The sequence below is a fragment of the Liolophura sinensis genome, chromosome 6 (genome assembly GCF_032854445.1).
Source record: "Liolophura sinensis isolate JHLJ2023 chromosome 6, CUHK_Ljap_v2, whole genome shotgun sequence".
Lineage (NCBI taxonomy): Eukaryota > Metazoa > Mollusca > Polyplacophora > Chitonida > Chitonidae > Liolophura > Liolophura sinensis.
In genome coordinates, this window is record NC_088300.1 from 68,337,331 (window position 1) to 68,360,853 (window position 23,523).

At 38.0% G+C, this 23,523-nt stretch overlaps 1 protein-coding gene across 1 annotated transcript in view; it reads left to right on the forward strand.

Annotated features, from left to right (window-relative positions):
- The window catches only part of LOC135468585 (thymocyte nuclear protein 1-like), a 31,668-nt gene that overhangs the window by 655 nt on the left and 7,490 nt on the right, over positions 1-23,523 (forward strand). The window contains exons 2-3 of the mRNA XM_064746923.1: positions 1,149-1,333; positions 2,259-2,327. Of these exons, the coding sequence (XP_064602993.1) occupies positions 1,149-1,333; positions 2,259-2,327 (254 nt within the window). The remainder of the gene's footprint in view (positions 1-1,148; positions 1,334-2,258; positions 2,328-23,523) is intronic.

Below are 23,523 nucleotides of genomic sequence, written 5' to 3' on the forward strand. Positions count from 1 at the left end.
TTAAATTCACAGTGGAAAAGGGGGGTTACCTTCGACATCTGTTCCACTCAAAATTGGGTGTCACAGACATTACATGCGTGAAGGCCTTGATAGTTTTTTGCTGAAGGATGTGGCATGTATGCCAGAAGTCCAGAAATGACATCATACAGGACGATCCATGTGCCCTGACTGTTACCATTTGCTGTTGAAAGCAACAATTGATAAGTCGTCAGAATGTCAATTTCTGGAAAGGATGGAATGTGGGAAATACGTTGAATTAAAAAGAAAGACAATCAGTACTTTGTCGACTCCAGCGATGAGCCCCTGCATGCAGGAAAAGAAGAAAGGCTCATACAGCATGAAAAACAAAAAAAAAACCAAAAAGAAAAAAAAGTTGCATATTATTTTTTATTATCCTGTGGTAAGGGCGGATCCACTATTCAGGCGTGCTTAAATTATGATGGATAAAATCATACTTATTTTAAACATGGGATTTGTAGGTTCCTGCACTCACTGATCAAAGGGCCTAAATTGGTGACAATAATGGGACAATGATGTTAATATATAGGGCCGTTCGTGCAGTCAGTGTTTGCTAAAGACTAATATCATTCATGTGTTGGGGACATGAATTTGTACATGGGAAAGATTGTCATTAACCATGGTTTACTGAGTGAAATATTTTTGCGTAATGTGAAGAAAGAATCGTAAATTGAGAAAGTCGTATGGAAATATGGGTTGAAAACAGTGTTTTGGGAGTGACCTTTATCAGAAAATTTCCAAAACCTACCCACACAAAGAGAGAAAATCACTAACAACGTGTATTTTTTGTGGGTTCGGAACATTCAGTTAAATCCAAAACTTCAGGTCCAAATGTAAATCACTCATGGTTGATCCTGAGTGCAGGTGTAGGTCTCAATGTTTCCATCGCTGATTGAACACACATGTTTAAAGCACCCAGGTATGTGACATTATTTTCTTTTCTTCCACTCTGTCGACACGTCGGATGAAAACAATCTTCCAATTGTTGAACCCAAAATATTGATGGCTATGATATGAATGAAAAGAGTATGAGGTTCAAACATCCATCATATAAATGAATAAATAAATAGGTCCAACAGGTAAACGTATGGTGGCACTGATACATTAGTGTTGACTTGTCATACTTTCAGGTAGTGGAGATGCAGTGGTGCCAAATACAAAACGGCAGAAGAAGAGCACTCAGACTGATAAAGAAAAGAAAGTCACAGCAGCAAAAAGGGATTTGAACAAGACTGAAAAGAATACTATCCAGTATTGTCACTGGCTGATGAAGTCAGAACCTGATAGTAGATATGAGAACGGTGTTGATGTTAAGGTACTTTATTTTCGCATGACAGACTGTGTTTATATCAGTCAGTTTAAGAGATACTGTATATACTGTATATTCTGAGACATTCAAAGAGAGTTATCAGGTATAGAGAAATAATTTCCACAATTTTATGAAGTTTGCATCTTTAGTGACACAAAAGAAACATGTTGACGTCATTTTCATAATAGGGGCCTCTGTGGCGTATTGACCCAGGAGCCTCTCACCAGTGCGGTCGCTGTGAGTTCAAGTCCAGCTCATGCTGGCTTCCTCTCTGGCGTACGTGGGAAGATCTGTCAGCAACCTGCGGATGGTCGTGGGTTTCCCACCCGCTCTGCCCGGTTTCCTCCCACCATAATGCTGGCTGCCGTCATATAAGTGAAATATTCTTGATTACAGCATAAAACACCAATCAAATAAGTAAATAAAAACATTTTCACAATGATTGTAAGCAAGATTTACAGTATGTATACATGTCACTCAATAGAATGTTTGATAGTAATGGTTTACCTCCAACACTCAATTTCCTCAACTCGCCAAACTCACCACCATTTTGTAAATGGAAATGTACTGGGTATGGTATTAAACAACAAATAAAAAAAAAGTAAGACTGGAGGACGTCAGATAATTGAAATGTTTTCAAGTAGGCCATTGCAGTAACACCCCAATCCAGTAATTGACAGTAATGTACAGTGATTTGTACAGTATTTGGGTTGGTATGCAATGAATTCGCTAATCTCAAGATCAATAGATACGTTGAATAGGGAGGCACTGACTATTGAAAAAAAGACGGTGGTGTTATTCTAAAATGTGGAGAGAAAAAAAAGAACATACAAATGTTGTATCTGTTGTTAAATGGCATACTCTTCAGCAGATCTTATTCGATGCTTAACACCTGTATATGCTTACTTAGACATATTTGTTTGATTTTCAGTTTGGTATTGAAGATCTGAAGAATTGTCCTAATCAGACAGACTGCTGGGATGGAGTTCGCAATTATCAGGTACTTTTATTTACAAACACTTAATATTGTACCTTGAACAAGATGATATTCTTTACAACACCAAACAAACTCGAGATGATAATGGCATAAAAATTCAAGGCATTGGAACGGTGTGTGAGGAACTGCTACTAAAGGAACATCACTTGTGAAAGCTCCAAGGGATCGAATGAATTGCACCCACATATAGCATGCTGGCTTAGGCTATCATCTTATATATATATATATATATATATATATATATATATATATATATATATACATAGCATATTTTTTTTTTTATTTGATTAATGTTTTACGTCTTACTCAAGAATATTTCACTCATGCAATGGCGGCTAGCATGATTATGGGAGAAAGCCAGGCAAGACTGAAAGAAACCCATGAGAATACTCCGATGCAGGCCTTTTCACTTATGACTGGAGAAGAGGCCAGCATGAGCTGTACCTGAACTTACTACGAACACTTTGGTGAGGCTCCTGGATCATTGCACTGCACAAGCATGCTAAACACGAGGCTGCGGAGGACCCCATTATGGAAAATTAGGGTAGTATGATTGGCCAAAGGTATGACATGTTTGTTATTAACATTTGTGGTATATACTGTACCTGAAGTTATTTTTAAAAATGGTGGTGATCTTTATAATTAGGAATTGCAAGTAATACTGAGGCAAAATCATTGTCGTTGTTCCAGTAAGATATCATGAACAACTACCATGTAACAAACACCTTTAAAGACTGTCGGAGCCCTGAACAAAGTTTTAGGTCTTTAATATGTAACATAACTGTGTTGAGCCTTTAACAGTTTCTATCAATTTTACCATTTAGGGGTACTTAAAATAGGTATAATCTTGAACCTAACCTCTGTGAAATGGATAAATATTAAACTTGTACTTTTGCAGGTAAAATAAGAAAGTAACCATCTCTTATCATTAACAGGAGACATAATTTTTTAAATATATTTTTGGGTGAAAAGATGCTAGGGTATTTATCACTAATTGTGGGTTGTACATGAAGATTTTTATGCATACAAGCTGTGTACAAATGTATCCCGATGTATTGTCATTTTTGAATAATTATAGCATATGTCTGTTATCCATTTTCACATACCTGTCAGATTACTAACAACATGTAGTTTGGTTTCCTTTTGCTAATTCCTTGCTTGACACAAAATTGTGACGCCAGGTGTCTGTAAGGCGTTATGCAACACATGAGTTGATAAAAAACAGATTGAATTGAATCATGGTATATATACAAAATAAGCACAGATGGGATTTGCTTGGTCTGTCTAGCGATCTGAGGTTTTCTGAAGTATGCTGACGGATTTTATTTATTTATTTATTTATTTATTTGATTGGTGTTTTACGCCGTATTCAAGAATATTTCACTTATACGACGGCGGCCAGCATTATGGTGGGAGAAAACTGGGCAGAGCGCATGGGAAACCCAAGACCATCCACAGGTTCTGACGCATTTAGTAGGTTGTAAGACTTGCATGTTTCAGATAAATGGCTTTAAAGGGAGATAATTCTGTCTAGCTTGTTTGGTTGTGGTTCAGTCATTTGATCACTTTGGATATTGTATCAGGCTGTATATTGACTTATACTGAAATCTTGTAATGCTGACAAAAAAGATGTTCTATTGATCGAAGTGTCGTTGGTTCAAACAGCCAATGCGGTCCTGTGAGTTAAGGCTCAGCTGATGCTGTCTTCCTCTTCAGGCATATGGGGAAAGGTCTTGGAGGAACCTGCGAATGGTTGTGCCTCGTTTCCTCCCCCATAATGCTGGCTTCTGTCGTATATGTGAAATATTGTTGAGTATGACATAAATCACCAATCAAATAAATTAATACAGGTAAATGAAAGCCAACCAGTATCGCTGGCACATTAGTACAGAGAACAATAGCTCTGATGTCCCTTTGTGCCATTATGTTATCATTGTCTACTTACCTATATGTATCTTGCACCACTCAATTTGGTGTACTTTGTTTAGACTGATAAAATTTAATTTGTGTGAAACACTGAAGTTGAGTAACTGATATAGTGGAGTTTTGTCGCAAAACTTGAAGTAAACACATGCATAAAATGCATTTAATATTGACTTTGTGTTTGCGAAAATATTGAAGAATAAGGGTATGTATATGAACATGTAAGTTGTAGATTAAGGAAAACAGTGAACACAAATTTGACGTGCTGAATTTGATATGTACTGAATTCGCATCACTCATTATTGGAGGCAATAATTCAGGTAATCACTAGGATTGTTTTTATGTACCAGTAATGAAAACATGGAACAGAATTTCAAAGATAGACGTTAATGTGCAGTAAAGTTTGGAGATCACACCACAGTCCAGCATAAAAAACACTGCTGTAATAACTCCTAATCTCAGTGCGTCAAGTGTTTCAGCTTTGCCTACTTTGGCACGATATTGTTAAAACTTGAGCCATCCTTAATAAATCCTTTGTTGAGCTTAACCCAAACCTAACTTAAAAAAACTAGGCTTGGTCCTTGGCAAGTGTTTCTTTTCTTTTTATTCTGGGTAAAGAAAAAGATAGGGATTTTATAGAAATAAATATGAAGAGAAAAAAAAAATCTGCCCCATGAATAAAACTTAAGAATGAGGCCCTTTTCAGAGGGTCATTTGGGTTGTGCCCTTGGCAATTTATCAGTTCATGTACATTTAGCATCTCATTTTAAATAGATTATTGACGATGGATTGGTATGAAATATAGCCTAGCTGGCCATCTGACCATGGGTCAGTTGGGTGTTAAGAACTTAGAATTCCCCCGTTTGGTTTATGCTTGTGGGTGTGACATCGGAAGCAGATGTAGATGTCGCACATTTGCACGTGTATGCATCACGGTACTGCATGAATCTGATACCTCTACATGTAGGAATTCACTGCCTTTGGCGGCGGTGTTATGAGCCGAGATCAGATTTAGGGCAACTACCTATATAATTTCAGACAGCTATGGTGCTGTTGAGCGTGGATGGTTTACAACTTGTTAAGCAATTTAAATCTTGATTTAGATCACAGGCTGGTGTAAATTGGTCTGATAAACGCAGGCTTTGTTGTTCTCAGTGTGAGGATCAGTACACAATAAAACACCAGAGGTGTTCACTGAGAGTTGCTAACACCAGACGGGTTCACTAAAAGGTGCTAACACCAGAGGTGTTCACTGAGAGGTGCTAACACCAGACGTGTTCGCTGAGAGGTGCTAACACCAGACGTGTTCGCTGAGAGGTGCTATCACCAGACATGTTCAGTGAGAGGTGCTGCATCAGTGGAATGTTTACATAGCTGTCAGGTTAGGATGGCATTAAGTAACCGCTGGATAAGTAAATAAATAAAAGGTGTTGTTGATATCCCATTTGTACGTATGATCACTGACCAGTTTTTAAAGATAATCTTGAAGATGAACATTGTTGTTAAGAGGTCTCAAAGGCACTGTTGGGATCGTGAAATTGTTTCAAAACAAATTTGAGCAGTCGCTGAATACGTTCAGTTCAGCATGTTGAATCTTTCAAACTTTATTGACTGCTGAGAGGATATATGTGAGGTATGACGGTAACATAACAATAAATTGACCTGTGGGAATCATCGCATTCTGACCACACCTCTAATGTTGCAGCTGTCAGCTGTATCCTATCAGGTCAGAGGGAAGCTCTCTACATGTTCACCCTCCTGATACTGTAGCTATTCCCACTCTCATCATTGATGAAATGGCACCCTAGTCATGTCTGCGTGGAATTGTGTGATATTATCTCCACTCTTTCATATCCCAAGAGACAGCCAACTAAAAGGCCGACAGACAAATTATGTGCGGGAAAATCTTGTACACAGCCCTCTTGTTTTGATAGACTTGAAGAGAAATTTTCCCCAGCTGCCCAGTTTTGTCCCTCCCTTTGTACAGTCACTAGGGTGGATTTAACGTATCTGCTCAATGATTTTCTTATCTATAGATACATATATACATGTACATATATGTATCTTATTCTAGGTTCTGTCATTTCATGCAAGCCTAAGTTTAGTGGGGAAAAGAGTATCAATTTTTATTTCCAAATCTTGGAAGGCTTGTGCCTCAACTGTATTGGGTGTAATAGACCTGTAACCTGGAGTTTTGGGGAGGGAGTGGCTCAGTACATATAAATCTCTGAAAAATCTCATCTGACATCCATGATTTGTTAAAAGTTTGGAACAAAATAACACTGCACACTTAAAAAACTTGATAATTTATAATTCATATTTCCAGAATTCATTGCTTCTTAAAATTAATAGTTGAAGATTATTGGTTGTAATTGAAGTTTATGGCAAAACAAGAGATACCTTGTGTTGATACATGTATATTGTTTTCCGGAGTTGCTAAATCTTTATACAGCATTGTTATGTGTTCAAAGTTTTTGCACATGTGCCTTATACCCACTGTAGGGCCTCTCTGTGGCCTAGGCAGTAAGTGTGCAAGGGTGGTACAGTGGCCCAGGGGTCTCTCACCAATGCGGTCGCAATGAGTTCAAGTTCAGCTCAAGTTATGCCGGCTTCCTCTCCAACCCTGTGTGTGGGAAGATTTTCCAACAATCTGCAGATGGTTGAGGGTTTCCCCAGTCAGGTTTCCTCCACCATAATGCTGGTTGTTTTTATATAAATGAAATATTCTGCAGTACTGTGTGATTCACCAATGAAATAAATAAATACACTCACTGTAATGGCTGGGATAGGTGAGGTACTTGAAATAGAAGGAAATTAACTCCCAAGTATTACGGCAACTATGAAGGGTAAAGGATGTACATAGACTAAATATAGCAACGTAGGTTTAAAACACATGCAGGTTTTTAATACAAAGCAGATCATTGCAATTTAAGTTTCCTGCTTCCCTGCTAACTTACCTTGCGTAATTGTTGTAAACTGATACGTATAGAAGTGTAGGTATTCTTTACTGTATGTATACCTATTTCCTGATGATGGCACAAACACAGTGTCTGAACTAACAGATTGAGCAGTTACTTTACTTTAAATTTATGCTGAGCTGATCTTTGGAACGACTGAGGTACTTGTGCGTGTGTGTATAGAGTACTGGTTATACAGCACATGGTACTTGTTCCTGAAGGGGATAATGCGACTGGTTGACCCGTATCAGTATAATGGCTCGGGCGTGGCGGCTTACTTGCCTTCGGTAAGTCGTCTCAGTGAAGCAGCACTAGATAAAAGAGTTGTGGAAATCCGTCCTGCGACAAGGAGGCACTTTACATACACCATAAGGATTCCTTCGTCTTCATATGACTGAAAAATTGTTGAGTACGACGTTAAACCCCAAGCACTCACTCACTCATGGTACATGGTTTGTATATACAGGTACTTCATGAATAGGTAGTTCATATAGGCCCATATGTACATGTGCATCTATATTTGTGTGTATAGGCTTTTAATGCAGCTTCATGATTTTGCTGTAACATGTCTAATAAATTCTGATGAAATTAACTTTTTACCTGTAGAATTAAAAAAAATTGTGAAAGTTGTGTTAGACATTTTTGCAACTTGAATGCATTAATACAGAAAAGTGTAATCATGAAAAACAAGGTTTCATCTGTTTGGTTTATGTGGGTGTTTTCAATACACGTAAAAAAAGAAGCATTTTGTGTTTTTGTTTTCTTTTTCTATTTAAATGCATGTATTGTGGATAACACATGTAAGTAGCAGTGGATGTAGGATTGGAATTTTTATGCATCAACAACCCCAAAAAGATTTAAAAATCCTTTCATTTACATGATAGTATGAATTTATGAAAAGACCACAGGATAGATTAGAGAGTAAATAGAGCAGGGGCACAGCGCATAGTTATGCGAGACACACATTGTTGATTGTGAATTTGCGTAGTTTTGTTCTAACTGTTCTTGCACCCAGGTGCGTAAATAATAGCTCACCTCATAGCACCAAGTCTTTAAGCACAGTTGTAGGTTAAATATAATATGCTTTCATGTTAATTGCAATGTACATGTATTAGATGTCACTGGTCTAGAATTAAATGCCTCAGGCAGGGATTGAACTTGTAATGACAGGATTTATGTATAATCCTAGTCTGTAACGAGCCACGTGTGAATCAATAAAACAGTATACAACCACTTTTAAAGACATGAGGTTACTAAGCCGAGCACATACATGTATGAGCAGCATGGAATGGAAATCCCTTGACAGTGACTTTCCCTTTTAACATTAAGCTGTACAAGGCCTGCAGCCAATAGTCACATGTGGTTCATATGCTGGATGTTTTTACAGTAAGAAGGACTATCAGGAGGTATTTCTGTGGGCATTGCTCGGGTGTTTATACTCATACTGGTCCAGGTGTTTGTAGGTAATATGATTATGTAACAAATCTCTGGCATATCTGCAGGCCTAAATACAAATCTGACTTTAGTTTTTCACCTGGGAAGTTTAGGGATCTTAGCACCCCTTTGCCTGTACATGTAGACTGCAGTACTGGGGTCCATCGGCTGTGTGTACCCACCCGTCAGGTGCACCTGTCAAAGGTGAAAACACTGTCTGACATTTGTTACCCAGGCAGTCTAGTAGTAACCTTTAAGTAACACATCCAACGTACGCCTATTGAGTCGCTTTCGCCCAAAATCGCAGTGTGATGAATTTTGTTGTAATCCATTGCAAGCAAACCTGTCCAACCAGTCCACATTGAAAAGGAGTTGTTTTTTCATTTTCAAATACATGTTATTGTAAACCTTTGACATCTTCTGTTCTGAAAGATTGTGATTTGAGATAAATTTTGAAGGTTGCTTTAGAAAAAAGGAAATAAGAAGGTAAACAAGATATTGTGAAGAAAAAAATGCTTTATATTTGTGCGGAATATTATTATTGTCTTTTTAAGCGATGACACAAGTGTAATATATATATATATATATATATATATATATACATACATGTAGCTGACTCAAAAGAAGGGTGGATGGTTTTAATTAAGATCTGTGATCACTTGACACCTGAAAGTTGCATTTAGAAAAATTAGGAAGAAGAAAACTGTGTGTTCAGCACACACCGAGTACAAATACAGTTAGACTAGTGTAAAGCAGTTTTCAGGCTAAATATCTTCCCAAAGGAGCATTTAACGTCAGTGAAATAAATACATGTAGAGTGCACGTGTACATGTACTGTTTGCATTAACTGAAAAATCTTGGACATCATCGCATTGCTATATTAGATGTAATTACCAAGAGGCACAGACTTATTGAATAAGTAAATTGCTCATGCTGCCTTATGCCCTGGTTTTAATTATAAATTAAAAATGGTGTAAATACATGTAATAAAATAAAAATGTGAACAATTTTGCATTTGAATTTTAAAATACTTTTGTACTGAGTTAAAACTGGAGTGCAAGCCAAAGCTTAATTTAGTCTTTTTTGCATTTCTTAATTAGGACCTTTATGAAAATGAACTGTTTTCATGTAGTGTTACATGCATTTTTGAGAAGTTCTAATGCATGTACTTTTTCAGGTTTTACGGTTGTGTGTAGGTTGCCCTTATAGATTGCATGAAAAGCTGTAGAGACCTGTGGGTATAAGAACTATCATTGGTGCATACATGCCCCGAGAGCTAGCTGGCATGTAGTCATGACCTCTAGCTTATCTTCTAGTCCCACTTCAATACAAAGGCAGACATCTCTAAATACTTGCCACAAAAATGCAATTTCCATTATGTGCTGAGTAAGGGTGCATAAGAGAGTGCTATTTGTGGCTGGGTCAATAGACATGATAGAGGTAGTGTGACGCACTAATGTTTATGTTTGGATGCTACCCCAGTATGTAGGCCTGGCAGTACTCTCTTATGACTGTATATGTAACAGGGACTGGAGATTAAACCCTGAGATTTTACACACTGTTAGCTTTACCATTATCCCTAGAGGATAACAACCTGGATAGAGGGGATTTAAAGGGATTCTATTCATGTATATAAATGTATATGGTACCTGTACATGCTCATGCTTCAACATACGAGGGGGGCCTCTGTGGCTCAGTTGGTTAGTGCGCTAGCACACCATAATGACCCAGGAGTCTCTCACCAATGCGGTCGCTGTGAGTTCAAGTCCAGCTCATGCTGGCTTCCTCTCCGGTTGTAAGTGGGAAGGTCTGCAGCAACCTGTGGATGGTCTTGGGGTTTCTCCCGGGCTCTGCCCGGTTTCCTCCCACCATAATGCTGACCGCCGTTGTATAAGTGAAATATTCTTGAGTATGGCGTAAAACACCAATCAAATAAATAAATAAATAAAATAAATTCAACATACGAAGCGTTAGAAGATTACATTTATTCATTTTCAGCCATTACTTGTGTGATTTGGGGGGCGGGGGGTGGCTTAGGATGTAGGGTTCAACACCAAAGGTAATATCTGACAGTTGAAAATATCTGAAAGTTGCGGAAGTTTAAGGCAAAACAGGTTAACAAGTGGAAGAAAAAAATGGCTGTGGTGTTTGAAGGTCATATACTATAGTACAGCAGCATTCCAGTCGAACATCTTTCGCCCATTATGGCTCGGCGATTGGGGTATGGGGGACCTTCCATGGTCGGATCGTGCTCCTTTGTATGTTTATGATGGGCGTACAATCCGATCAGGATTTGCGTATCATGGCACCTCAATGGTAACCATCATGGCCTGCCAGTCCGAGCATGATTTTACGACATTCCTCAGCGCATGATTTTATGACCTCACCATAACTGCAACATGTGTATGTTCTTGAGTTGATTCAGTGAGAAAACTCAAGAACAGTGTAACTATTTAGATGTCTGCAGATTATTAACTGACGTCACAACATCATCTGCCTGTGTTCCCAATCTGTACAAGTGTGTAAGTTTAAAATCTACATTGTATTGTATATGCGTGGTGTATACATGCACAATAGTCCCCGTTAGTAGGCTAAAAACCTCAGTGCTATAGACTCGAATTTTGCCGGGAAGTGTCAAGCAGGAAAACATACTATACAGGAAGACACAACGGGTTTGCCTTAAGTAAGTTCCTAACGGACACAGCATTAACATTGGCAAATTGTCATCAGAATGGTACGCCCATGATAGTACTATGGTGGGCCCACCGTGTGTGTACGGTCACGTGGGGGTGGTTGTAGGGAGTGGATTAGGGTCTGCGTATGATGACCAGACTGTCCGTGTATGGTCTGGCTAGGATGGGCGGAGGAAATCTGGGCACTGGATCTATCTGTTCTAGCCATTTGCTTCCATGCATCATATTTCCTTCAAATGAATTTAAGCATATTATATTATATTATAATAATATTATTATACACATTGTAGTATTATTATATTACCACATTGAAGGAAATACATTGATCACTAACGTTAGACCTGGTTGTGACTGTCACACCAGTCATGTGTCAGTGACTTGAAGCAAGAGACTGAGGTGGAGTGGATTTTTGGAGTAGAATGAACATGGTATTGGAGCATTAATTCCTCTATAAATTAGTTGTGGTCATTATTTCCCTATAATTCCTACTCTTTTCATTGTTATTTCCTTTTTAGAACTCAACACACAAGGCCATTGGAACAGAATAACCTAGACCTCTACCCATGACCCTGACGTGTATTTCTTCATGCCCTTATGTCACAATACTTCTGATGAGTTTGGTTGTGTCTGACTCCAGATAGCTTACTGTAATAGGCACGTGTTGAAGGATATGATGACTCTGTTTAGATAACTTCACTGGGGTGCTTATAGGGCCAGTTAGGACCTTGTGTTTTATTGCAGGAACATATGAAGTAGACTACATCAAACAGGAAGTGTCTGTAACTTAAATGCCGGCTGACTCCCTGAGGGGTTTTGAGGCCGCACACTCTGGTTGAATTAACAGCCATGTTAAGCCCTAATCATGTCATAATTGTTGATGGGTTAAATTATGATACATAGATTTAGCATCGGAGTCATTTGGGAGTGTGGGAATGAACTGCTGAATGAGTTTGTTGCATGGAAATTATATGACGGCTGCAATGAAGTGCAATCATTTAATGACACGGGAGATTGTTATCTTTCTGCATCCGTAGCTTTTTAAAGGCGTTCTTGTTAAATGATTTTGACATGTCAGTAATACACATATAGTAATTGCGAAATCTTTAAAGTCACTTTGACATTATGAACTGAACCTCTCAGTTGAAGTGTGAATGTCTGCATAGATTGATCTTGGGGCGCTGAGCAGCTGTTTTTTTTTTTAGCGACCAAAAGCATCTTGTGTCAACTGGAAGCTACCGTTAAAGCACAGGTTTAAGTCAATCTATACAGGCTTGTGATCACCAACAACTGCTGTCTCAGAAGTTGCTTCCAGTTGAATAATTTATACTTTTCTGTGACTCAAACCTTAATTTGTATACAGATTTGTAGACCTATACCCATAGATGGGGCCCAGTTAGCACATAGCTTTGTGATGCATTGTAAGCATCATCTCCTGTGACAGTCATGTGGCTACATCAGAGCTGACAGTTGCTGCCATCCATAGTTGACCTATGACAAAATGAGTCTGAATAGGAATCTCCTGCGATGCTTACTATTGCAAGGTTTTCTCAAACTTATTGACATATTTGAAGTGTTATGCAGTGTTGGACCCAGTTTGCTTGGAAGTGTAAACTGACCTATGCCTGGCTTTTAAGTCATCTCGAATAGTGCTAAGAACCAATAGTGAATATATGCATAACATTATTTTCTTGCATTAAACTAATTTTGTCTGCCTTTTTTGCATACAGCTTGAAGAGATAACTAGGACTTCCCCACAACAGTAAACAAACAAACTTAACTTTTTATACCGGAACATATATATATACAGGTCCAGTAGCGTTGCCTGGAATTTGGAGTTGGATTTCGTGTTGTTCGTATATTTCTTAGCATATTTATGGCAGGCAATTCATATAAATTGTTGGTATTTTGACATCTCCAATTACTGTATGACAGTTTCTGGATGATTACATGGTGAAGCTGGTAGTATGAAAATGAGAAGAGTACTTATAGTGTGGGAGGTAAGGATCTAAATGGTGTGCGAGGTAGTGGTCTACATGCATATATGTGATTATATATACAGTTTTCTGTTAAATTGCTTTGTTGTGTAAGCATGTCTACTGAAATGGCAGGAAAAAGACAAGGGTTATATTGGAGGATGTTTTTTTCTTTGTCACATGGAATATAAACTAATATGAGCCAATTTCATAGTACATGTGTGTCTCTAAATGCCAGTTGCAGAATTGCGAATTACAAGTATTTATCAAGTTGAGAAAATGTCATTCACTGCCCCATTTTCACCTGACATGATTTTATTGTATTTTTTTCTGGGTTGATCTGTCAGTCAGTCAAATGTTTTTTGACATCCCGTCTTTTACATGGGTACCAATTTCACTTATCTCTGAGCTTTAGTGCATGATTGCATTAGATGAAACAATACGCTTATCCAAACCAGGTGATTAACGATTGGGGTCATAGACAGGGTTGTGAATCAATTAATACCTTTGGGGTCTGACAGGTAACTTACTTAAGCTGGACCTGAACAAGGGGGTCAGGAAAGCAGTTTGTATTTATATGTGTTCATTACAGGATGTCTCAGGTACTGCGAATTTGCACTTTACTCTTATGTCTTTAGTGTCCATAAATTACATTCTAATTTTCTGCTATGGAAGAGAACATCCTTGCGTTACACAGGTAGATGATTTGGTTTATTTGATTTGGTTGATGTTTTACATCCTACTTGGGAATATTTTGACTTATACGACGACTGCCAGCATTATGATGGGAAGAACTCACGACCATGTGACCTTCCCACGTACGGCCGGAGAGGAAGCCAGCATGAGCTGGACTTGTACTCACAGCGACATGAGAATTTCTGGTTAAACTTTCGACATGATAAAAATGGCGCAAATATCAGATATCTTAATTTTTTTGGGGTATATTATATTTATCAATTTTCTAGTTTCAATTCTGACATTATAAAAGTCTGACTCAAATATTAGGCGTTAACTTTTTGATTTATGGACTGTATCAGTTGATTGTGTGGAAATTAAATCAAAGCCTTGGCACAATCAAGAAATTAGAATTCCAGATTGTGAAGATTTCCAATTTGATGGGAGTGGAAATTTGGATTCTCTTATCTGGAATTCAGGTTTCATGCCTGTTTCCACTATGTTTTTTACACTTTAAAAATAAAACAGTGGGTTTTGTGGCTGATTTGGCTGTGGCTTTATACAGTCAGGGAGTTCATCAAGTGCATGGAACAGGGTATTGGATGCTGCAACTCTTATCGGAATAAAGTAAACTTCCTCTTAGCACCCTGGTGTCCTCCACCCACAATCCCAGGGAACAAAATTAGGAATGCACATATGCACCCACATTTTTGCCCATGCACTAAAAAATTCAAAGGAAAAATTGAATGAAAATATCTTTCTTCATCTGGTAAAAATAATCAAAATTGGAGGTGTTTGGCATTCTTGCCCCACACATGACACAAACAAAGAAACTAGACTGACCAGATTCCTTCGTCTACTTGATGAGTATATGTCTATATTCTGTGTTGCATGTCTACATGTATGAAACATTAACTGTAGTATCACCGTTCAACAAGTCTTACTCCTTACTTATACATGTGCGTTACATCTGCATGATTGCTGTGTTAATCAACTCAAATTTCCAAATTTGAATCAAAGTTGTGAATTACAATCAATTTAGAATTTCAGTCGTATAAACTTTAGATATGAACTCAACATGAGTGATGAGTGTCACTCAATCACTAAGTAGGTTGTTAACATTTAGTGTCTTGCCTATATGCAAGGAAAGCCAAATTAAGCCTTGTAATATATGCCTACAAGTTGTCGTTAATAACTGAGTAGATTTCAGTCACTGGGCCTGACACTGTCTTCACTTTTGAGATGGAACTCTTTTGACATCAAAAAATAGCTAACATTTTTGACAGGTCAGATTATACAGTTGGGTTTTTTCTACCTTCAACGATGAAAGAGTCCAAACTCTTATTGTGAGTTACATGTACATCACCTGGCTAATGAAGTGAATATGTAACAGAAGTTTTATGATTGGAGGAAACCGAGCAGAGCCAGGGGAATATCCACAACCATCCATAGGTTGCTGACAGACCTTCCCACTTACGGCCAGAGGAGAACTAAGTAGATGACTGTAAAATAATCTGGTCTGAGTATAAAATATAAAGATATATTAAGCACATATAATAACCATTTGGGCTAGAATAAGTTGAAAATTTCAGATACATGTATGAAGCACTGTGTATGTGAAATCTACAAGAAATGATTTTAATTCTCGTGAATACTGTTCTGACACAAATGTACTTGGAACTTAACCATGGGTTTGGCAGGTCATTTGTTATGGCATTTCTGTACATGACTTGAAATTCTTTTAAGGTAAGGACTACATGTGCAGGATACATGTATTATATGTTTTTTTCTCCCAAGCTTGTTCCACTCATACAGTCCTCTCCCCATGTCAGTGAGCCACTAAGACCAGCTCACTCAGTATGTGATATCTCAATCTCCGTGATTGAATTCTCTGATTTCCCTCTGGTGTAACTTCGGGCTTCTGTGGCTTGAGTTCTGTACTCTTAACTTGACTAAATGTGGAACAGCATTGGTAAGGTTCAGCTAATTCATTACTGTGTGTGACGGGAGGAATTAGATTAGAAAGTTCTGGGCCTTTTATCTTCGTGTGTTGTAAAGCTTGCGTGGGACGTGCTCCCATTTCTCACCCCATCACTTAACAAGTGGGCCCATGCCAGCGGGACTTGGCTCTCTCCATCCAGGATTACTGACTGGCCCCATCTCATTAATAGTCTGCGCCATGATCAATGGTCAGTCCAGCAACTAGCTGCAGCTCAAACACAATTGATCGAATCAATGAATTGAGCAAATAATGACCATTAGGCTGATCCCAAGGACTACTTGGAGCTTGTAAAAAATGAGTAGAAGGATGTGTCCAGAGTTCTGGTATCAGTATATACCCATCCTGCACATAGCACTATGATTAGTTGACTAGGGGCCAGACTGTTCCTGTACTTTCTCTGTGCTAAAAATCTGTTTTCTGACTGTTTTAAGACCAGAGTTCAAATCCATGTATGATCATGCCTATAACATTTTAAAATGGGCAATACCTTGTACATCTTTGGCTTGATTGTTATGGTAGGGTTGAAATATTGCCGATGCAGTGTAAAGACATAATCCTTAATTCATTCATTCTTTGGCTTGGTGCACAGTATAAAGAGGTATAGGCCAAGCTAATGCTGTTCAGTGAGATGTTAATTAGCATCTGTACTGCTCTATTACAGGATAGGATGTCAAAGGAATCTATTGACTTTGACATTTATGGCATTCCATTGGGCAGTCCATAATAATATTTGTGTTTGCCGTAACCCGACCAACCTAAAAAAATCCCAAATAATAAAAATGTTTGGGTCGGCTTTTTGTTTTTTTACGCCTTGCGTGGGCAAAAATTGATCTGGACAAACTGCCCATAGGCCTTAAACTTAGCCGTGAATGCTCATATAGGTTACGCATTGGTCGCCGATATGCTGAATGTTGAGAATGATTCCCCGTTCCCCATAAAAATAAATAAATATGTTTAAAAAATCTGTTAAAAGATGGCATCTACAAATTTCGCGCATTCTTGTATCACTGGCGACTGATTGAAACTACCTCCAAAGACAAGAGTGACCGGTGCAACATTCACGTTTTACTTGTCAAGATGGCAGAAATCAGCGTGACAGAGACTGCTTAATGACTTGAATATGCCACTAACAGATATCACCAGTGATGTCAGTACATGGCGAAACGGTCACAATTAACACATTCAAATTGTATAAATTATTGTATTTTATGATACAGTCTTTTGATGCCTCTCAAACAAATCGTCTTTTTTTTATTCCATTTTGGATTGAATTTGCCAAAGCTCAATTGCATTTCAAACCCAGAAGTAGGCCATGCGACACTTCAAAAAGGCTGTAGACAGCGAGGTTGGTACTATATAGTACCGAGTACCTTGAGTACTACAGTATCCTAGATCTAGCTGTCATGGTGACCACCACGCCACAAGTTAGGTTCATAAGTGAGAATAGTAAATGTAGAGGCTATAATTATAAAACAACGCTGACACAAACATTTCCTTAGAAATAATATGTTAGTTAAATAGTGAGTACATATCATTATGAACAAATGATCAATTTTACTTTGTTTTTGACAAATAATAGGCCTACTTATCTAACTCATAAGAAAACGAAAAACAGTTTATTTTTTATAAGAGTTTTATGCCTTGTCAGTGAAATGTGAAGCAAAAAATCAAGTCATGTATATTCACAGAATAAAAAAAAGAAACATTACACAAAGGGAAAAGTTGTTTCAAATTTTTATGGGATTTCACATCTGGACAGGGAGCACAGGGTTGAGCGTAAGTGGTGAATTATAATACAGAATACAAAATATGATGCACCAATTTTTGATTGTGATCAGCCACTGGCAATAAACTTTTGTTTTCCTATTTGGCTGCATGGACGAATACGTGTGGTAACTTATTTTTAAATGTATTTCAAGCTATGATGGCGACATCAGTGAGCAGTCATGGCCATATCTGCCCCCTGCAAAAACAGCCAATGAGGGAGGCAGGTTTTACAACAACAACAAGTTGTTTAACAGAGTGCTGGAGGAAATGAAGAGCAGCGATGTGTCTTCCCCCGGGTTGGTGTCTTGCACGGACAGCGCATACGTAGTTCAAATTTAGGATCCCAAAGAAGGATTTTTACATTTATTTTTGTACTTTGCCTATAATGAGACAAAATTATGATTTCAAGTTAAAATCGTTTCCCAAACTTTTTAGCTAGATTAGACCCTGCATTTAACCCTGTATTCATGGTGGAAAGAAATTGATAGGGCTTTCTAGTACTTAAGAGAAAAAAAAATTTTACCCAACTACCCATTTTTTCAGGGCCTTGTTACGGGAAACACATTTTTTTTATACGGATGGCCTTGTGTCTGAAGCATAACTGTAAGTACAAGTATATCAGTCATTGGAACTCACTGTTGTGACGGGACGGAATTAATGTAAAATTTAAGCAAATCTTGTTGCGTTTTCAGGTAACATTGATGAGGTTATCAAAAGCAGTTGTTTATCATCACATTTGTTGCCTTAATTAGTACTCCATGCAAATTGAGCACATAAACTTTGGTTACCTGTGTTTTTTTTAATTATAGGCACACATACATGTACATGTAAATACAGTGTATTTGTAATGGATACAAGCCAATGCTTTCAATGTTCTATCAAAATTGGCCAGATCGAGTTATGTTTGAATGTGTTTGCACGAAATACCTTGGCGTATGCATATCTATATATGAGCAGCTGAAATATCCGGGACTCGTTTTCTGACTCGTAAAACTGACACGATCAAGTAAATTGTTGAGTCTGTGTTGGAGGTTTATGGGAAATGGGTAGGTGATAAACTGTTAAATAATTTCCTTGGAGGACAAAGAAGCTGTACTGTGTTGCATCATTGCAGACAAGCCATCTGTGAAGCAGTTTATCTTGATGACGTAACCTTTCAAATCATCACCAGTTTCCTAAACGCCCTCACATCTTTGCCATAACCCCTGCAGACTGGCTCATGGTAATTCCCAGCTAAGGATGGGTCTAGTGTGAAGAGCGGGTGTTTGTACATTTTGGTTAAATCCTGTGAAGGAATGGTGAAGGGGGTGGGGGAGGTGGGGGGAGAGGGTTTGAATCACATCAGTGATATCCTCTGAACATTAGTAACACCCATATAACTGATCACCATCTTATTAGTGGGAAAAAACTTATCTGCAGTCAGATAGGGAGGATTTTGTGATTGTTGTTCATTGTAAATACTCAAAAATTTTCACTTAAACAATGACATTTGTTATTTCATTTAGGGATGAAATTGCATGATCAGTAAACCATTGACAAGTTGCATGTGTGGAAAGCCTTGGTTTTAGTTTCTTTTTATCTTTTTTTGTGCATGAAGGCAACTTTTTGTATGTCTCCAGTAAACTTCATGTAAGACTCCCCCGTATTTCCATTAACTGCCCGTATTTCCATTAACAAAAGATGCAGTATAAGCAAGTATTGGGAACTTAAAGGCACTCCTTGTTTTGTCTCTATAATCACTCAAGGTGAGCATGAGTCAGTGGATCTCTGAGTGGTATTTAAAGTATGATATGCAGAGTCCTGTGTCTTTGGCATGTCATTCTAGTGAGGTAGCACAAGAAATATGTTGGCATTGAATTCTGCCTGTTACAAGGATTCTGCTTCAAGAAATGACCGAAATAACGAGTAATAACTGGAAATATTCTGTAGATTGGTATTACCAGCGGTTGGTTTTTGGCTTTTGCATTCTGCTCAAGTGTTATATCTGCCAAACTTTGTGAAGTGTTTGGCAGTGAACCAGGATTATATAGGTGTGTAAGTAGACTTTAATACTTTTCTTTTGCTGTTTCTTTCTGAAATTATTTGCTGTTAATATATAACCTACATGTACCTGGCAGGCTTCTTGTTGGACGTGTAAACAGTCTGCACTTTACCTTTCTAGAAGTGAACATTTTATGAAATCATACAGAAACTTTTACGATTGTGGTAGCCCATATCATGATCATGCCTGCACATGTGGAGACTATGTTGTTATGTGCAGTCAAAACAAAACATGTCATGCCCTGTAATGTAGTTCTTGCATACAGCGATGATGTGAACATGAAGGCGTTACTCTCACCTGGAAGTGAGGGTATACCAGGTCTGCTTTGCTTCAGGTATAAAAATGAAGATGGCGGCTGTCAGCAGCTGTCAAAATCACTACATCAGCACTTATTATTTGGAGACCAGTTTCACAAACTTCATGTAGTGGTACATAAACGTGTAAGTAATTACCATGGAAGTAAATTTAACCGAGGAATGTTGGCAAGGTGGTCCTAAGAGGATGAACATGTAAATCTGTGTACAGGCCCGTGGGTTGCTGGAGCGGGAGGGGGGGGGGGGGGTGGTGGTGATGCATGCTTACCCTAGTTGTAGTCGCTGTAAAGCCGACCCATTGACATAATGGATGCATTGAGTTTCATACATATTTACATATTTTTTGCAAAGAATTTTGCAAAGGTGCAGCTTTCATGATGGTCAAAATGCCTCCAACAGGATGTTTACAGTAATGGAATAGACACATGCATGCAAGCATCATAAATGGTAGGATTTCACAAAGGTGCAGCTTCCAGGATGTTCTAAATACCTCCAAAGTGATGTTTGCGGTAATGGAATAGACACATGCATGCAAGCATCATAAATCGTATGATTTCACAAGGGTGCAGCTTTCATGATGATCAAAATGCCTGTGTTGTGATATTTACAACACATGCATGCAAGCATCATAAATCCTAGGATTTCACAAAGACAGCAGAGTTGTTCTCAGAGACAGTATCTGCTAACATGTCATTTTCATATCTCCATACATGTGTATTGTTTCAAGGGTACATTTACCCATACATGTGTATTGTTTCAAGGGTACATTTACCATACATGTGTATTGCTCCAAGGGTACATTTACCCATACATGTGTATTGCTTCAAGGGTGCATTTACCCATACATGTGTATTGTTTCAAGGGTACATTTACCCATACATGTGTATTGTTTCAAGGGTACATTTACCCATACATGTGTATTGTTTCAAGGGTGCATTTACATTTACTCCAATGTCATATGTCCCTGTGTATTTATTGATATGATCACTGTGTTACGCCATACTCACAATGGTAGCCTGCATTATGGCAGAAGGAAACTGAGCAAAGCTTGAGGGAAACCCACAGCCATCCACAGATTTGCTGGCAGATCTTTATATCCCAGTGTATTAAAACATGTCATGTACATGTACTTATGTGTGTATATATATATATATATATATGTATATGTGCACCATGTAACACCCTGCCCTGGCCTATGTTGTGTAATAGTGCTTGGATGTGATCCATCATGTTCTTCAGTACTTGGCATTCATCCCTGACCAGACAGTTTCTTAATTTGCTGCTTTTTTGCTGTTTCGCTGTTTTTTCTTTGCCCTGGCTAGGTCAGATTGTCCCTACAGACTTTGTTAGAAGACAATCTTATCCATTTTTGAAACTTTATCTTTTTGTAGTAGTGTACATGCAGGTGTGTAAATTGTGGATTTCCTGGATAGCAGATGTAGTGTTGGTCTTCCTTATGCTTGAGTATCAGTTGTCCTGAGATTGTCCTGCTATATACTGCTTATGCTTACAATTTGTTGGGATATAAATTTATCTAATTTTTTCTTTTGGGTAATTTCCTTTTTTAGGTAGTGCAGACAAATATTCTGAAGCATGTCTTGTTTTCAGATGTACACTTAGTTCTCTGTCTTTAATGTATGTCATTATGTAACTATGCAGTAAGACAAGGTCATAAACACGAAGGTGTGGTGATCTGTGTGTCACCGCTTTTGCAGTGTGGTTCTCTTGTCTGCTGCCTATACACAGGATCAGCTTGTTTACTCTGATGATTGAACAGAATCTGAACCTAACTCAGAATAACGCTGGGCAATACAAACCTTTTGTTTTAACAGGATGTAACATCTGGTTGCGGTTCTTCCTGGCACAACCATCAATGTGTTTGCAGTCAAGGTGTCTTATATGTTCATACTTCTTGAAGTCCTTATATATATATATATGATTCTTGGTGCTCATCTTGAATTGTATTTTTTTTTTTATTATTATTAATCATTATAATTCTATCCATGTTTTGCACTATATGCAATATTGCATGGACTAGCATATATATATATATATATATGTTTATATATATATAAACATATATATATATATATATGTGTGTGTGTGTTTATATATATATGTATAGGCCTATATATATATATATATATATATATATATATATATATATATATATATATATATATACACACAATTCTTGGTGTTCATCTTGAATTATTATTATTAATTATTATAATTCTATCTATGTTTTGCACTATATGCAATATTGCATGCACTAGCATCTACTGTATGAATACAATTGTTCCTTTTAGAATATTCTAATTATGCAATGATGTATGGTCAAGTGATAAAGAGATTCTTACCTTTCAATGGCAAAACAGAGCACAACGGCCTTGGACAGGAATTTCCATGCTCTAACTGCTTGTGGGTGACAAGGAATGGTCAACAAGTGTAGCTCTTCATCCTACTTATGTTCCGCCAGTATGCTGTGCATATCCCTAAATCACATGTGCAAAAGTTCGCCAGTGACTTGCCAAAGGTCTGTGGTTTACACCAGGCTCTCCTGTTTGCACTGCCCATTAAACTGACAACTAATGGATAGGTGAAAAATTCTTGAGTATGACAAGTAAAAATAAATACATCCAGGATACCCTATTTCTTCTAAAATTTACCTGCCCGGATAGCACAGTTGGTAGAGCGTCTGCTTCGGGAGGGATAGATCCGGGATCAATCTTGGGTCCAGTCACACCTAAGACTTTAAAAGAGGAAGTCGTAACTTCCTCGCTTGGCATTCAGCCTTCAAGGGATAGTGAAACAACTGGTATCAGTATGATAGCTCAGGTGGGGCAGCTTACTCGCCCTCGGTAAGGCGTCTCAGTGAAGCAGCACTAGATAAAAGAGCGGTGGAAATCTGTCCTGCAACAAGGAGGCAAATTACATGCACCCTAAGGATTCCTTCTTCGTCTTATGAATGATAAATTTGTTCAGTACCATGTTACACTCCAAGCACTCACTCACTCTTCTAAAGTTTGGGACACCTGGCCTATTATATTAGCTATTATATATGTAATTCTTTGAGTTTCTTTTTTCTCGCATGGTTAGACCATCTAATGAACAACATACTCATATGTTTACTTATGTAATATTCAGCTTTCAACACTACTAATATCTCTCCCAGATTTTAAAACAATTAGGATTTGCATGTATAAAGTCTGGTGCTTGTAACTCTGTTTTGGCAGTATGTACATTAATGGTTTATTCACATAAGTATGTGTATGTTGGAAGTAGTGCTGTTTCAAGATGTTTGTTTTTGACATCTACGATTGTCTGTATTACAGGCTTGTCTGTAATAGTTATTGACACTAATTGGTATAAGAAAGGACAGAAATGAGCAGTTACCAGGTTGAGCAAGTCAGGCTGTAA